The following is an 18,665-nucleotide window of genomic DNA, read 5'->3' as shown; positions in this document are numbered from 1 at the left end:
CAAGACAATCCTAAGCCACACGTACATCCAACGCACCCGGTGTTCAAACAAGAATCAGAGAGATTAGGGCTGAACATTGAACTGGTTAACCAGCCTGCAAACAGTCTGGATTTGAATATGCTTGACATAGGTTACTTCAATACAATACAATCCATTCAACACCAAAAGGCTCCAAATAATATTGATGAATTAATTGAAGTGGTTGAAACCAGTTTTCAAGAATTAGAAAAATCAAAGTTGAACAACATTTTCCTAACATTGCAGGAGACAATGGAACAAATAATTTTGGCTGATGGTGGCAACAATTACAGGCTCCAGCATATATCAAAAGCACAGCTAGAAAGAAAAGGAAAACTTCCCACTTAAAGTTTGATATCAGAAGAATTGAAAAGTTAATTAACACAATTGAATAAATAGTCAGATGTTTTAACTTTTTGCATTATTTTTTGTATATTTATTTAATCATACATTGTAAGAATGTACGTACAATTTAATTAAGTATAATTATTTGGTAAACCTGTATTTCTTTTCAAAAGTACTGCCTTATAAAACTTGAAACTTGTATGCACCAAGTATTTCCGACCAAACTGAACATTTTTGTGCACCAACTATTTCCGACCGGAGGTAGTAATAGAATTCTTAAAATTAGTAGATATAGGTAAGAGGAACGTTTTTACTTACCGAGTGGATCTTCTCGACCTCTGACATCTGGGATGGTGAAAACTCCTGCAATATCATGACCAACACTCCGAAGTAGTTTGTATACTTCGGCGCCAAATGTGCTTTGTCCGATGATGGCAATCCGCATTGCCTGAAATAAATAAACTGCGTTCTTTAAATATATGTCATCCATAAACAGATGTTTTGTCATATCACAGCTCGTAAATGTGGCTAAACGTGGTGAGTGTTTCATACTAATATTCAAAACCCAACTGTTTGCCTAAAAGTCGGGAGATCTTATACACACACTATTGTGTTCATTATAAAATGATGTTTGTTTGTTTGTATTCACAACAGATTGTGAGTCTGTGGTTGAAGATGGCAGCTGCTGGAAAAGAGCTGTAAAAAGGAGTAAGGAGAAAGACAAGCAGTGGAACGAAAAGAGAGAATAGATGGTAGAGAACTGTAATAGGGCTTTCACAACCAGACATCATCTACATCTGTGGCATCTGCAACAGAACCTGTCGATTCAGGATAGGCTTGCACAGTCATAGCAGATGCAGCAAGTTGCTAATCTGAGGCTTACAATTTCATTATCTCTTGAAACAGTCAGAAATGTCAGCAATATTCGCATTATTGGTTGCCTTAAGAGCTCAATTCTTTTATGAAGAACAATGCGTTACACTAAGGGGTAACCATTATCTTCTTTACTAGAGAATTCAACCCATGACTGAGAAGCTATTTCCATTTTCAAATTCAAAGTGTTGAAACAAGAAAAAAAAAAAAGAAAAAAAAGAAGAAAAATTGACATGTTGAATTCTGGTATTAAGGACTGTATTCGAATAAAAAAATTCTTGGAATTAAAAACTACTTTAAAACATTCTTCACTCTATAATAAATATCAACATGTATTTATTTATTGGTATTAGTGATGGGACAATTTAAATATTTTTTCCCTGATTCTGATACAATTACCAGTTATTATCTATATTACTGATTCCAATACAATTACAGAGTCATTGAGATTTTTTTGTGCATCTAATGATATCCGTGTATGTAAGGATACCTCCATAAACTAATAAACCGATTTTTATGAATTTTGAAATATAGCTGCTAAGCGTGAGGAGTAGTAATATGGACTATATTAAGTTAAATATAGTTTATGCAAAAAGTAAGAAGGAAGTAGAAATCTTTAACGAAAATTCAGATCTGATTTTTGTGAAATTTTAACAAAAGCTATTAGACATCAACTAATAAATATTCCCCAGATTTCAGCTTCTTTAGAGTATTTTAAAGGATTTTAGGAGGCATAATATGGGCACAATCTGCTATTTGAAAGTTTAAATATATTGAATTTATATTGAATTTGTTCTGTAGTCATTAAATACCAATCAAGCAACATTCCTTAAATTACGATTTCTTCTTCAGACGCTTTAAGCCTTACATTTTAGACATTTTCTAAAATCTAAACCATGTTAAGAGTTTTTATCAAAATTTGAATAAGTGATATGTAGTATAACAGATTTGTTCAAACTCTTTTATTCATGGCCAAAGACAATCGACACAGGTAAGGAGAACATTTTTGATAACATGAATAAGTTAATAAAGAAAATTATTTGGAGCAGAAAACTAGATCCGACATTTGGAATGTTTTTGTTTTTGTTTCTTAAGGAAGGTGGTGTTTGATCAATGCTGCTGGTGAACCACAATATCAAGTATCGTTTTATTGTTAAATCCCTGAAACAGTTTTTCATGATAAACAACTGATAATTCCTACAATAATATTAAAACTAATACAGTGATTGTAGGAGATTAATGAACTAATAAGCAAAGAAATTTTCCAACGAAGGACTAGGGACTAAAAGCTTTTTTTTTCATATAGTCTCAAAGGTTGAAAAACTTCCAAGACTATATATATATATATATATATATATATATATTTATTAATATAAACAAATCAATATATTAATACGATAGTGTGTGCGTGTTATTTTGTGCGTCATGCTTACATCATTTTTCTTCTGAGTGACTGTCGTTTAATTGTTATGACCTTCAATTTCTTGTAAGAAATAATTTTACCAAGGATTCTTCATAAGTTTTGGTTTTAGTTTCAATTATAACTGATAGCACTCAAGACATCTATTTTTTTATAAATAATTTTACCAAGAATTCTTCATAAGTTTTGGTTTCAGTTATAGCTAAAGGAACTCAAGTTATATAATTAATATATATATATATATATATATATATATATATATATATATATATATATAGTGGCCCCCAAAAGGAAATCCACACTTGTCATTTTTTAAAAACCGCAAATTTAAGCTAAATTGACAGTACCACTGTATATACACACACATATATATATATATTTTTTTACATAAGTTTTGGTTTCGGTTCAAGCTGATGCACCCAAGTCATATGGATATTTCTTTTTATTTTGAAATCACAACTTTATAATATATCTATCTATTCTATCCCAACCATCAATGGACCTGAGGTCATCTCGTCAGCATCAGACAAAGCCAAACTATTTGCCAAGAATTTTGCAGATGTGACGAAGACTATCAACTCTCCATATTTCCTCCTATAACAAACATGCTATGCAACATACAAATATCTGTGTGTGATGTCGCCAAACTAATTAAGAACCTTGATTCCAGTAAAGCAACAGCATTCAAATTATAGTGTTGAGAAAGCTTCAACCAGAACTTTCCTCCATACTTACAAAACTGTTTAAGCGTTGTCTTAAGGAGAATTGCTTCCCAACACCCTGGAAAACCTCATCAGTATGCTCTGTATTTAAGAATTCAGGTGACAGGTCATCTCCCTCTCAGTACAGACCAATGTCTCCTGTGTGCCATGAGTAAATTGCTGGAATCTATATTAAATAAAGAAGTAGTCAACCACCTAAGCAGAAATAACCTTCTTAGTGACATGCAATATGGTTTCCGTTCTGCTAGATCTACAGATGTGCTAACGGTTATATCTCATAGGATTAGTGGATCTCTAAACAAAAGCTTCCTTTCTAGAGCAATTGCTCTTGAAATATCAAAGGCCTTCGATAAGGTATGGCATAAAGGCCTATTTCACAAGATGTCCAGCTACAATGTTTTCTCAATTATTTAATCATTTCTCTCTGATAGGCTCATAAGAGTAGTGGTTGATGGGCAGAAGCCCACAGTATTAATGTTGGTGTCCCTCAAGGGTCCACCCTGGGCCCAATTCTCTTCCTGATCTACATCAGTGAGTTCCCAAAACACATACTTAAATCATTCGTTGAAATCTATGCTGATGACACGACCATCTATGGCAACACATCAAAAGTCGTAAATGACAAAGTTCTCTCTGATTCTCTCTCCTCTGATCTTGAGCGCATGGTACAATGGGGGAAGAGGTGGCTGGTTACTTTTAATGCATCCAAAACCAAGCTTCTATCTTTACATCATCAACGCTCTGATCCCCATCTGGCATCAATTGAAATGGACAGCTCTCATCTTGGGGGAGGCCCCATGTTTTGACAAGCTTCTGGGATTGACCTTTACTCCTGATCTGAAATGGAACACGTACATCAAATCTATTGCCAAGGTCGCTAGAAAAATGGTGGGATCCTTCTATCGCTCCAGTAGATATCTCACTATTGATGCAATTCTCTATCTATATAAAAGCCAAGTACATCCAAGTATGGAGTACTGCTGCCATATCTGGGCAGGAGCTGCTAAAAACAGCCTATCCTGCCTTGAGAGAGTACAAAATAGACTGCATAGCCTAGTGGGGGATGCCCTTTTCTCTTCCCTGCAACCTCTCTCCCACAAAATGGATGTTGTGATCCTATCGTTGTTTTATCGTTATTTCCATAGAAAGTGCTCGTCTGAACTCCAATCTCTGGTCCCTCCCCCTCACCAATCTTTCATGAAAAACACCCATCTAGCTGAAACCACTGTCAGTAATTTTCCCCACTCTTTATCTGTGCCTAAATCAAAACATAGATTCCATGAACAAAGCTTTCTTAGAAGTGCATGCCTGTGGAACTCTCTTCCGTTTGCCTGTTTCCCACCTGACTACAACTTGGATGTCTTCAAGTCTAACATAAACAAGTTCCTGATAAACCGCCCCCTTAAGTAAGACACTTTATCAGATCTCCATTATTAACGATTACAATATTGTCCCATTGATTACTGTACACGCAATAACCCTTATCCCCGAGTGGCCTCCGGGCCTTGATAAGTGGTGACTTCCATGTAAAAAAAAAAATTTTTTTTTTAAATATAAGAACTGATAGAAAATTGACTCTATAATATATATGAAATCTTCATAAATTAAAATATCATATTTAAGTGTACTTTACGACCGGCCTCTGCTGGGCATTCCTGCTAGCTTAGATAAATACTTTTGCAGTTTTAATAAGAGTTACCAGGGTGTCTCCATTTACTCTGAACATCCACAGAATGCTAACATCAATCTATTATATAAACAAAGAGTCCACTGTGGAATTTCCACAGGACCTGCTAGTTTACATAGTTGTGATACTGGACATGCTAATATTTTGGACAAATAGTCAGTTAAAACCAGAAGAAATCTGTTTTTATTAGAGCAACTGTTTATTAAGTTACCTGACGGGGACTTCTGGTTTTAACCGATCATTTGTCCGAAACATTAGCATATTCAGTGTTGCGACATGTAAATTTGTTTATATTGATAAAAATATATCTTGCTCTTCTTTTATTGGGCACCATTTATAACCTCGTTAAATGCATTAGTTATCACTCTTGAAAACCTTTAACTGGTATATATAAATTCTGTTTAATGTACAAGTAAAAAATATAAAATAAATCAATAATAAAAATATATAAAAACAGCCCTGCAACACGTTGTGATGATCCATTTGAAAACAGAATAGAAAGATACCTGCCATTATTTTTAAAGGTGAGAACAACGTCTTTATTGGTAACACGGAAAATTGATGTGACATGAGGTTGGCTTAATGTGGGAAATCCAGCTGTGTCTCCCACCCTCCACAAAAAAAAATAGATGCATAAGTTTCCTACATTAGATCTGTCAACATTCCTCAGTAGGAGTATAACCTACTACTTCCTCCGACTGTTGTCCACTGCCGCGGTGGATTACAAGTTAAATGCAATCTCCCATCGCAGAATCACAAATGTAATATTGTCTAGTCTCTATCTTCTCAAATGTATTCAGGCATTCACTGGACGCTGGAACCATGCATATATTGTCAATTTTAGCTCCAAGGTGCACAAAACGAGCAGACCCTAAGTCCGTGTGGCAACACAATTTCAACACCAACAAGTTTTCCAAGATATCAAAGCAGTAATTTCACTTTCCAAGACATCTCCGAGGTCGATCGCCAGTTGCTGGTCATTGCTAATGGTTTTTCGCTCACTGTTTGGCTGGAAACTCTCATTGTTGGAAAAGGTTCAGTTTGTTGATATTTGTGAAAAACTGAATCACTTTCAAAATACGAAAAAGACATAAAAAAATAGGTAATAGTTTTCTTATCAAAAATTATTCAGTTAAAATGTTCCAATAATAGTTGGGTACTGTCTTGTAAAATAAAAAAAAGTCATTTGGTCTACATACAAGATGGTGACAGTTCAGTCACTCAATCACTGTAGACCATTCTTGTATAATGTTTACATCCTTACAAATGTTTAATTTCACTTGAATATCGTTGTGGTGGATGGTAGCTCTGTGGTTTTTTCCCTGCTAATGGAGGGTTCAAATCCCATGACCAGCGACAATCATAACCTCCCACACTGATGATTCCAGGAGGATGAAACACTAGTCTGTAAAGATTAAAAATAATTATATATATATATATATATATATATTACACACCAGGTTAAAGGTATTCAAGAGTGACAACTAATGAATTTAATGAGGTTATAAAGAGTGCTCAATAAAAGAGCATGATACATTTTTATTAATATAAACAAAGTCGTGATACTGGACATACTAATGTTTCGGATAAATGGCCGGTTAAAATCAGAAGTCCTTGTCAGGCGACTTAATAAATGGTTGCTTTCCACAGAAGAAACCATTCCTCAAATGAAGAAAAAAGAAAGATCTCAATTTACTTAAAATAAATAAAACATCATAAAATTAAAGAGACGGAGGAAGGAGTCATGTGACATATATACTGCAGACATTAAAAGAAGCCATTTTATTATACAAACAGTATTGGTTACATATTTCAGTGGAATCTCAAATTAGAGAAACCCACCTCATCAAACCAAAAAAAGTGTTGCTCTTTTTTTTTTTTTTTTTTCGGTCTGACGAGGTTAGTCGCTCTAAATTGAGATTCTACTGAAACATGTATGCACATATGTAACCAATAATGTTTGTATAATAAACATACTATATTATCTGATCTGTCCTCCATTAAGCACTCTTTAATAAACAAGTTTCAGCAGATCTACATCTAGAAAACCAAACTATACAACCATTATATATGTGTGTGTGCGCACGTGTGTGTTTCTGTATACAAAGAAAATGGGTACTTATATTTTTTTTCTGAATTATGAAACATGTTCTGGGTTGGTTAGAGTTGTTTTTTTGTTTTCAATCTAACGTTTTTTTTTTTTTTTTTTTTTTTTTTTTTTTAACGTTCTTTGGATTAAATTTTGGTTGTCATTTTGATTTTGAGTCCAGGTAAATTGCGACCAGCACTTGTGTGGATTTGCCAGGAACTGTGAAGGAGGCTCTTGTCTGAAAAAAACTTGCTTTTATTCGCAATTTATTTCTCTCCTCTCTTACCGTAATTACTATATCTACATCAACGACTCTTCTCTATATTATCTTCCCCTTTTATTCTTTTAATAATCATAGAATATCTTCCTCTACCATATGGAATGTTGGTCTCCCCCCCCCTCGCATATAGAAATTCTAATTTAATAACTTCCTTTTTTTTCTTCTTTCGTTTTCTTTGTTTCACACAAAATCAACTTTCGCATTTATCAGAGAATATTAGTTTCACTGTGAGAATCTATCTTTCATTAACTTCTTAAAAACAACCCAGTTCACCCGGATGACCCTTTTTGTTTTTATCAACTGTTTTTTTTTTTTTTTTTACACTTATTGTCTGGGAATCAGACTTTCATATGGTTTCCCCATTAGCAATAAATGGATTCATGAGAATCCACCAGCAAGGTTAACCAACTTCGCCTGGTATCCATAATATCGCCAAAGGAGCACTTCAGGCGACCAACAATAAACCAATCCATCCTCCAAAAGGAGAAAGTGATGGCCTAGTTCTCCATACCCTACTAAAATATTAATTGGAAAGTTTCCATTGGTGTGTACATTCTGTAGGGTACTATTCAATATTAGATAAATATTGATATATAATTAAAATATTAATTTGATATCATTACATTGGAAATCAACTGTTTTCACTAACTTGTGTTGTCTTCCTCTGTATGAAGATTAAAAAGTTGTTTTTTTGTTAGGTTCTTAGAGTGATCTCCCTTGCTTGTTGTTGTGGATTATTGGCTGGTAAAACAAAGATGGAGGTTGTGATAAACAAGTGTTTGTCTGTGATTGGGTTTATGTGAAGAATAAATCAACAGGCAAGTATGCTGATAACTAATGACTTTGGTAGAAGAAAAAAGTTCTATAAAGGGTTTTACATATGTAAATACTTGAATGTTTGAGCGGAGAGGTTGAGACATCATAAAAATACAAGATAGTAAACGACTCATACATTATTGCACATGCGTGTACACCGACTGAAAACTCATTATTTACTCTATAATAAAGACCAATGTGTATATATTTGTATATAAATAAATATAAATCAATCAAGTTATGCAAAAGTTAGAGTAAAAGGAGGTACAAGAAAGCAAATAGCAAATCAGACAACCCTCGCTGTTTGAAATGAATCTGGAAAGAAATCAACCACTCTTGTCATGGTGCTATGTTACTGCTTCTACTAATACGCTTTTGGCAGATACTGACATTCCTTGAAATGGGTCACGTGCAAAAAATAGGAACAACTTTTTCAACAACAAAGAAAATGCACATAAAGCTTAAATTTTTGCAACTACAACAAGTGACTTTAATTTTAAACTAAAATTAATGAATGACAGTCAATAAACACCAAAGACATTTTTGCCTGTAAGAAATCCGGCCTTGAATTGGTTATAGTCATTTGTTTGTTTAATGACAATTCCTGTGGCATGAATGCCTTTTCAGAAAACAAGACTGAGCTAGGAGCTTTCTATCCTGATTTGATTTGCTTGTCAAGACGGTAAACTTAATAGCTGTGGGAATCAGGGACAACAACAGCTCTGCAACACCCTAAATAAGAAGGCAACGGTAAGTTTTTTTGTTTTGTTTAAGGCTATCAAAAATTATAATTTACTAGCAGTATTCACTTGGTATTGCCCATATTGCAAGCTAGAAATACTTTTATATATAGTCATGTTTACAATTGTTGCTTTGAAAGAAAAAATTTAAATAGCATCCAAAAAGAGATCTCGTAATAAAAGAAAAACGAACTTGTTGACGTTACATTTCTTGTGGATAGCTGTAAAATGGGTTTAATGAATTGAAACCAATTCATTTTATTTGATTATTTTAAATAAGAATATTATTAAAATATTTAAATGTTTATTACGTTTTTTTTTTTTTTTACTGAGATATTCTTTAACTTTGTATTATAAAACAAAACAAATCTATTTTAAAAATATGAATTTTGTTTCGTTGAGCTCTAATATATTTTAGTTATTTTATGGACTTAATTTATAACTACCCAAAGTGACCCTAGATAGAATTGAAGGAAAATTTCAATCATATATTAAGATTCTGTGAACAATTAAATCCGAATTGAAACTTATTTGAACATTTTATCTGTTAACATAATTTCTATAGCACACAAACAAGCATTAACTTATATATATATATATATATATATATATATATATATATATATATATATATATATACATATATATATATATATATATATATGGTGCAAGTCTATAAATGGTCCACTAGAGTAATCTTTTTTACTATAAAAATCTGAAAAAAATCTTTATAATGTACGTACTTGTCACTGCATGAAAATGTCATATTCCAAAAATCACGTAAATCGATCAAGTAGTTTTTTTTTTATTTAAGAAAATCAAATATTATGAGAGATTTTATCGAAGAAAAATTTCCCACTATCTTATTTTTGAATGATACACTGCTAGCGACACCTGTTGGGAATGTTGGGAATATAAGATCGGCAAGGTGGCAGACAATCGACTTTCCACACTACAGGAAAAAAAAAATTGGAAAATTAAACACAAGTTTTTGAGGATGTTGAAAACGAAAATAACGTTTAAAATTCCAGCAAACAAGTAGTTTCCAAGATATGAAGAATTTTACATAAATTGAACACCCACACGTTGACGCTCCTCCAACAAAAATTCGGCAAATGTGTATTTCAGTGGCGTAAATTCAAGTTTATACTAGTGGTGGCCATAAAGTGGGTGATCATTATACGTTAAATTATTATAGAAAAGTGATACCCCACTTTCTTTAAACTAACATTTCTTCATATCTTGGAAACTACTCGTTCGCTGGAATTTTTAAACGGTATTTTCGTTTTTAACATCCTCAAAAACTTATAAATGTCTTAATTTTCCAAGTTTTTTTTCTATAGTGTGGAAAGTCGATTGTCTGCCCCCTTGCCGATCTTATATTCCCAACAGGTGTCGCTAGCAGTGTATCATTCAAAAACAAGATGGTGGGAAATTTTTCTTCGATAAAATCTCTCATAATATTTGATTTTCTTAAATAAAAAAAAAAAACTACTTGATCGATTTACGTGATTTTTGGAATATGACATTTTCATGCAGTGACAAGTACGTACATTATAAAGATTTTTTTCAGATTTTTATAGTAAAAAAGATTACTAGTGGACCATTTATAGACTTGCACCATATTATATATATATATATATATATATATATATATATATTATATATACACACACACACTACTTGCCCGGTCGTAAAATATGCTTAAATATGATATTTTAATTCATCCAGATTTCGTATATATATATATATATATATATATATTATTATAAAGTGAATTCTGTATTGATTATTATATTGTACTCAATATATGGTAAGTTTAAAAAACAAAATGACTTGGGTGCCATCAGTTAGAATCAAAACCGAAACCAAAATTTATGAAAAATTCTTGATAAAATTATTTATTACAAGATTCAAGCAAGCAAGTAAGGACGCCGGGTTGGTAAGAGAGTTTTATAATTATTAAGATTAAAACAATAAGATATGAAAAAAAAAATACTGACGTAATTCTATTATTTAAAATGAATAGTAATGTGAACATAGATGACACTTAATTTTCCCTTATTTTTAACATTAAATGTTAAAAAAATAAAGAAGAAATGTTAAAAAAGTAAAGAAAAAATTCATAAAAAATGTAAAAAAAAAATGGATAAAAAATGTAAAGAAAAAAATGGATAAAAAATGTAAAGAAAAAAATGGATAAAAAATGTAAAGGAAAAACATGGATAAAAAATGTAAAGGAAAAACATGGATAAAAAATGTAAAGGAAAAACATGGATAAAAAATGTAAAGAAAAAAATGGATATAAATGTAAAGAAAAAAATGGATAAAAATGTAAATAAAAAAATGGATAAAAAATGTAAAGAAAAAAATGGATAAAAAATGTAAAGAAAAAAAATGGATAAAAAAATGTAAAGAAAAAAATGGATAAAAAATGTAAAGAAAAAAAGGGATAAAAAGTAAAGGAAAAAATAGACAAAAAGTAAAGAAAGGCCCAACCATACATACAAGAATATACAGGTTGCAACAATGACCCGGTTAGTTTCGCACACGGCAGAATGTTTATAAGCGGAAACTATGCCGGCAACTTTTCTCTCCTCGAGACAAGCAAAGAGTAGATAGCATTTCATGTTGTAGGTAAAAATAGACACCTTAAGGCAAAAGTGTGTGCGCGCACACACACACACACACACTAAATAAATAAAGGCACGCACGCACACTAAATAACCTACATTAAGAAAAATGTCATGCCAAATTCAAAGTATGAATCACATTAAAAAAAAAAATCCTTAGGAAAAAAATCTTCATCCAATTCATCTTAGACACACACAAAAATATGGCAACACATTTTTTTTTAATGTTATTTATTTTTAAACCTTTTTTCATCCTAGACAAAGCATATTGCCACTGAAGCATAAGGAGCTACTGTGATAGGGGGCAGATTTATAGGGGTCAAACTGGGTGGAGAATTGAGCAACAAAATGTCATTTAAATTTCTACATGATGTCACAGTCAGGAAAACAGAAAAGAGAGGGAATTTCAAAGGCAAGTGGCTCGAAGAAAACAAAAACTATTAGAATAGAAAGTTTTCTGATATCTGGGGACTTCTGCAGTAAAGGGATGGAATTTTGCTGCTAGTCAAGTTTGTTGTGGGCATTTACATTGAGAGGGTACAAGTGTAATTTCATCAGAGCACATTCTGTGGATCTTTCACTCTCATGCATTACATTATCAAAACAGATCAAAGAATCAGTTACATCTAGTATCTTTAGCTCTGCAGGTTGAGTTTCCAGTGTTTTCATGAAACTGGAAAAATCGATGGAAGATAAAACTAATGTAGAGTGTCAATTGAAATAAAATGTGCTCTTGCACAAGTAATTGAGCACTGATTATTACCTCTATAGTACTAAATCTCTCTCTGTTTATATATTATATATATATCCCCTATATAATAAAATGACTGCAGAAATTGCCCTCTGGACCAAAGTATCGTAGGTTTGCAACAACATATGCCACATGTAAATTCAATACATTATTAGCCACTACCTTATGTAACTTTTGAACACCACTTTATACACATTCAGTTGTGATAATAAAACACTACATTGCATCTGACGAGCAACACCATCATACATGTAACATCTGCAGAGGAAGGAGTCCCTATTTTCCTCTCTAAATATTTAGTCCTACCACCGCTACCAGTTCTCGCCGGATACAATTCTATGTGTTCCACAGATACTGTGCTTACACCAATCGTAACTGCCTCATATATACATACAGCTAACATAATCTTTCCTATTTTTGATTCATAAATAATAACGTCTCCCTTACCAACTTCCGACCATTCTGATTTGCTGAGCTCTGAAAATTCTCATATTCCGGAATCCAGTTTCTCGCTTCATGAATGAAGTAACATTACAATATGGTGTCACTAGCAGACATATTTATGAAAACAAAGTGTTTGTCAATACATCAACAAAACTGAGTTCTTATACCATTAACCACACTGTGTGTACATTGATGATGTTTAAAAAACGACACATTACTTATGCATTTAAATATTGAACATTTTAGCTCCCAAACATTTGCGGCTTTTACATTCAAATTTTTCCCAATAATATAAAATAAAACAACGCTGCTGTCTTCGGTGACGACAACACCTTTATCAAAACATCAACAAAACGGATTTCTTTTAGCATAAAATACACTGTGTGTCCACTGGTGATGTTTCAAAACTACGCATTATGTATGTATTTATACATTGAGTAGTTTAGCTCCCAAATGTTTGTGACTTTCATATTAAGATTTTTCTTAAAAACTTAAAATAAACAAGATAAAAGCAAAGAATTTCCTCAACAAAGTTAAACATCCAGCCAATTCGCGAGGATACTCTGGTTCTTATCAGGATCAGATCCATAATGCATAGAGAACAAAAGATGATTAGCCTACAGTTCGCATGATGCCATAAAGAACAGGTTCCCTCAACTCAGATGAATTTTAGAAGTTTCCTGTGAAGGCTACGACAGTCTACCCTGCATATGCAAAAAGGAATGCAGACTCAATTCTAATTGGTATATTGGATTGTTGCCCACTGTCACACAATCCTGATCTCTTTGTTGATGGAGTTAAAGGGAGACCACTCTGCACCATATAATCTTTGTAAGCTACAGGGCTTAACAGCAAGAAATATTGTTATGTATTAGGGACCCTATGTCAGTGGCAATTAAGTTAGCTAGTTTAAATTTTGACAAAAGGTCACACAGTGCATGATAATCCAGATTTATAGAATACAATCGTTCCCAGGATTGAATGAAAGACACGTGACGTAATGTTGAGACAGAGGGCAAATGTCACAGATAAAACAGAGATGATGAAGAATGACATCATGTTTTCAAGTGGAGGGAAATGTATGGTTCTCAGATGAGTCTCTCAAATGGGACATGGCCAATAATGTAGAATAATCTAAGGCAAATGTTACTTCGATATTTGTCCATGCGTATTACTCATTTTGTTAAGTTAGAAAGTAAACTTAAGTAAATAACTAGCTAAGATAACCTCAGTCTCTCTCTTTCAAGTCTATTCTTTACAAAATAAACCCTTAAGAAAACTCAGCAAACGTCTCCTTGTATCTTGTATGTATGAAAAGTTTTATTCATGCTAATTAAACAGATAAGATCGACAGCTACTCGTGAAATGTGTTGCAGAGAAACAGTAGTGCCAGTCCAGCCAATAAAGGACCCACATATAAACACCCTGTACATCTATGTATAAAGACATATTTGTTATTGAAAATGTTACAATTTCAGGAAAAAATAAATATAGTTTGGAAGGAAATAATCAGAAAATGCAAAACTAAAGAAAGTAAACATGGATGGTAAGAATGAAAAAAAAAGATGCTCGTCTTCGTCTTTGATAGTTTGCTAGTATTACTATATTGTATCCTATTGTAATTACTGTAATCATGTATTTGAGCATTGTAGCTGTGTGGCATTTTCATGACAATCATTAAATGAACAATATTTTGAATGATAAGACGTACATGCAACACATGGGAGCACCTAGTCTTTTTGCACACAGTGCATTAACGACAAATGCATACTTGTGCCTTATCACCGGCGAGCAATCAAGAACCTGAATCCATTAATAAAGTCTTTTTTTTTAAATTTTTTTATCACATTTTCACCCCAAACAAGGCACAGTGCCACTTTGATGTAGGGAGCTACTAATCTAGGGAATTATTTGCAAGATGTCTGTTTACATTACACTTGAACTCTTGGATGTCAGTACAGTCAGGGAAACAGGAACCTGGAAGAGAATTCCAAAGTCTAGCAGTCCTAGGGAAGAAACTATTAGAGTAGAAGGTTTTCTGGCATCTGGGGATCTCTACTGTGTAGAGGTGGGATTTTGCTGTTTGTCAGGGGTTATTTACGTAGAGGGGGTACAAGGGTTTGTAGTTCATTGGAGCATTCATCATAAATAATTGTAAAACAGGCAGAGAGATATAACATTTCATCGACGGGACAGTTCTACAAATGGTTTTGTTTTCACTCTTTGGTTGTCGCTTCCCATGTGGGTTTGTGGCTGTTGATCTGTATCATTAGATCGTCCATTGGCTTTTGACCTTCTGTTAATTCAAGCATGGGAACCCAAGGAAACTTATTGGAAGCTTAAAGGTTTTATTGGACAGAGAATTTAATACATGAAAGTAGAGATTGAGATTAATACTTTACTATTATTTTTTTTTTTTTAATTTTGCTACCAAATTAAAATTCAGTTAAACCAAAAGTCCAATAAAGTTTATATTTTCTTGATCGGCATTGCTCCCTGATGTATAATATCTTAAATTTAAAAAAAAAAAAAAAATGTATTCTTTATTAGCAAGACCTGTGGACATGCCACAGCGGCATCTTTCATGTAATATATTGCTGCTGGGAATTCTGTGGACGTTCAACATGAATGAATACCTCGTGATATTATTGTAGACCTTTTGTTAAAACTCTAAAAGTATCTACTAAGTAATCTCGTTAATATAATGTTAGAATATACCTGGTTATTACAGTTTATCTCCAATATCTTTATAGAAGTCTGTGACATATTTTCATTGCATGGACGTCTGTCGCGAACAGAAACCCCACAATATCATTTTACCATCTTTAGACAGAACAGATACGACCCTTGGATCGTAGTTAGAAGACCAAGAATGTATATTTTAGTTTCATGTATGCCCCATCATGTTTTTTAGCATTGCGTCTTCGGTAACCGGAAGATCCTATTTATTAAAAAGGAGGATAGAAAGCGATAACAAATTACAAAATCAAAGTTTAGAAAGTTCATATTTAAAGAATATAAACTTTGTAAATATTGATTTTCTAATTACCACACCAAATACAATAGTAGTAGAAATATACTGACCAAATTTTTAGGTAAAATCTTGAACCCTGATTAGTTATGAAAAATGTAATCTATCCAATACTTTTGCATGCCATTGTATATATATATATACGGTTATTATATATATTATACAGCATAACCACATTGAGACACTAGTTCTTATCAGATCACTGAAGTTAAGCAACGTTGAGCCTGGTTAGTTCCAGATGGGTGACCATTTGGAAATTCTAGGCACTGTATGTGCTTTCCGCTTATCTCAGCATTTGTTTCCAGTCGTCCTGTACATACACTTCACTTGCCACTGGTTTTTAACAATGTAGACTCAGAAGAGGTGTGGTTGGAGATTGCGCACCTCCTGCCTCAGAAATTTTATGTGCAGGCACCCCTTTGTGGGTATCCATAGTCTGTCAAAGACTGAAGGAGGAAGGAGCATAATATATATATATATATATATATATATAAAGAAATGAAATCAAAAGGATGTAGTGTTTACTTGATATACGCAATGGTAAACTTCAATCTAATATAAATACCAGTATTTATATATAATTTAATCCCATCCGAATAAAAAAGCTCAATACGCAATAGAGAGTGCAGCTTATTAAAAGAGAAAGAAAATTAAAACTGTAAGTTGAAATTTACAATCAAAATTTGTTGTTCGACTGAATACTCCCAAAAACAATTTACAAAGTCCTTATTCCACAGAGTTTCAAAGAATGCTATTCTTCTCATCAAAGGACAGAAAGAAATCAGCAAATTATGTTTGTAGCAATGCAAGAATTTGTTGGTTATGGCATTAAGTAAAACCGCAATTTATTATAGTCATTAATTGCCAAGAAAAACAAATGAAAATTTTTTGGATGTGTTAAAAAAATATAAAAACAAATTGCACATATTATTTCAGCTTGCATGAAGATTCTCTCAGGGTAATCTGAAAGGCGAAAATAATTCTTTAGAGAGAATGAAGTCCAAAATTAAATCCAGTGTGATGTTAATAGTTATAGTCCGGTTGAAAAGTTTTCAAAGCAGCTGAAATAATGGAAATTGTTTTTTTGGACAGTGCAGTAGTCCCAAGAAAAGTTGATCTCCAGTCAAAAAATAAAAAGGACAGAAAAAGAGCATGTCATCTTTCATTGCTAGCTTAATTAGAAAAGGTGATTTCCGACTAATTTTTATTAAAAAAAAATTAAGATCAGGCTAAGAAAAAAAAAGAGGTCAGCACATGAAAGTTAGTATATATATATATATATATATATATATATATATATATATATATATAATTGACAGAGTTATTGCGTAGGGAAATGTACACACACAGATACACATACAGACAGACACTTTCACAGATATATAGATATATGATGTATATATTATATATTATGTATATATTATATACAAGCATGGGTGCCCGGCGTTGCCCGGGTATTTGGAGGTGTATGTTGAGCAAAAAAAAAAAAAAAAAAAAAAAAAAGCGGTCAATTTTTTAAATTTTGACCCCTATTATGACCCCTTAAAATTTATTGCTTTGGGCTCAAATTAAGTTATTAAGTTAGATCCATGTCCAATAAGCCTATATCTAAAATTTCCAGTGTTTAGACCGAAAATTGTCGGAGGAGTTTGGTAGAGTTCTCAAAGGTCAAATCGTTGAACTTTGAACCCTTATTCGCCAAATTTCTGGCTGAAAACCGATCACATCGATTCTCTCAAATCTCAGTACCCTGTATATCAAATTTCGAGTCTGTAGACTTAAAATTGACAGAGTTATTGAGTAGGGAAATGTAGACACACAAGCAGACAGACACTTTCATTTTTATATATATATATATATATATATATATATATATATATATATATATATATATATATATATACACTAAGAGGGAAGCCTGACATTGCCCAGATTTGAATGAGGATTCCACACTTACAATGCTTTGTCATCGAAATTAGTGAAATTGTCCATTCATCAAGCAAATTGACTAATTGCCTGCTCTATTCAAGAACCCACTGCAGTGCACCGGGATAAAGTTCACATGCCTCTCTGAGTGACTTTGGCCTTCGGGACAAGATCAAAGTGTAGTATCTGTCTTCAGATGCTGCACTTCTATTTCTTGTTCTCTTTCGGTGGAGGAGAAATCCTTCACGACTGAGACAATTTTTATTTTTGTACCTTTTCTCCACGTTAAAAAACGACCCTGGTGTCTAACTCTGTCCCGTGGGGAGGCATAGTAAATAGGTACATTGTAGTGTACAGTGCAATGTAGAGAACCTATTGTTGATTTTATGAAATTATTCTTTATGACTTCAATAAAAGTTTAAAATGCAAAATGTCAAATATTATCGTTTGATTGTGCTCTAAAGAGAAACATTAATTTCTAACGTGCCCGTCTTATCAAAGAACCAACTGTTGATTTTATATGTAGGGCTCTTCTGCTTGTGTGGTGATAAGACTTCTCAAATGCACTTGTATAAACTGTATAAAAGTGTTAAGTTTGTTCAAAATCAGACTGTTCCTTCTTTAATTGGATTTTTTTTTTTTTAGATTATCGATTTTCGATACTTATCAGACGCATTCCGATACAAAACTAATCCAGGAACACTCCTAGACACATGAAGTACATTTGTGCGAAATAAAAAAATTTAAAAAATCGGCCTAGCCATTTTGGAGTTCATAGGGAACAAACTCTTTCTCACAGACACAGAAAGTGTCTTATATATAAGTAGATATACGAGTTTAAATTCTATTCTGTCCCATGTTAATTACTGTTGATTATCAGGCTACAGAGT

The 18,665-nt window shown here is 32.7% G+C and overlaps 1 protein-coding gene across 3 annotated transcripts in view; it reads right to left on the bottom strand.

Moving 5' to 3' along the window:
- LOC145293959 (cytosolic 10-formyltetrahydrofolate dehydrogenase-like) overlaps positions 1–18,665 on the bottom strand; it is a 143,151-nt gene that overhangs the window by 82,005 nt on the left and 42,481 nt on the right. For all 3 annotated transcript variants that reach the window (XM_080140852.1, XM_080140843.1, XM_080140834.1), the window contains exon 2: positions 682–811. In XM_080140852.1, coding sequence (XP_079996978.1) covers positions 682–808 — 127 coding nt within the window. In that variant the 5' untranslated portion in view covers positions 809–811. The remainder of the gene's footprint in view (positions 1–681; positions 812–18,665) is intronic.

This window comes from Euprymna scolopes, chromosome 2 (assembly GCF_053919585.1).
Source record: "Euprymna scolopes isolate OS-2025 chromosome 2, ASM5391958v1, whole genome shotgun sequence".
Classification (NCBI taxonomy): Eukaryota; Metazoa; Mollusca; class Cephalopoda; order Sepiida; family Sepiolidae; genus Euprymna; species Euprymna scolopes.
This window is presented reverse-complemented; position numbering and strand designations above follow the sequence as displayed.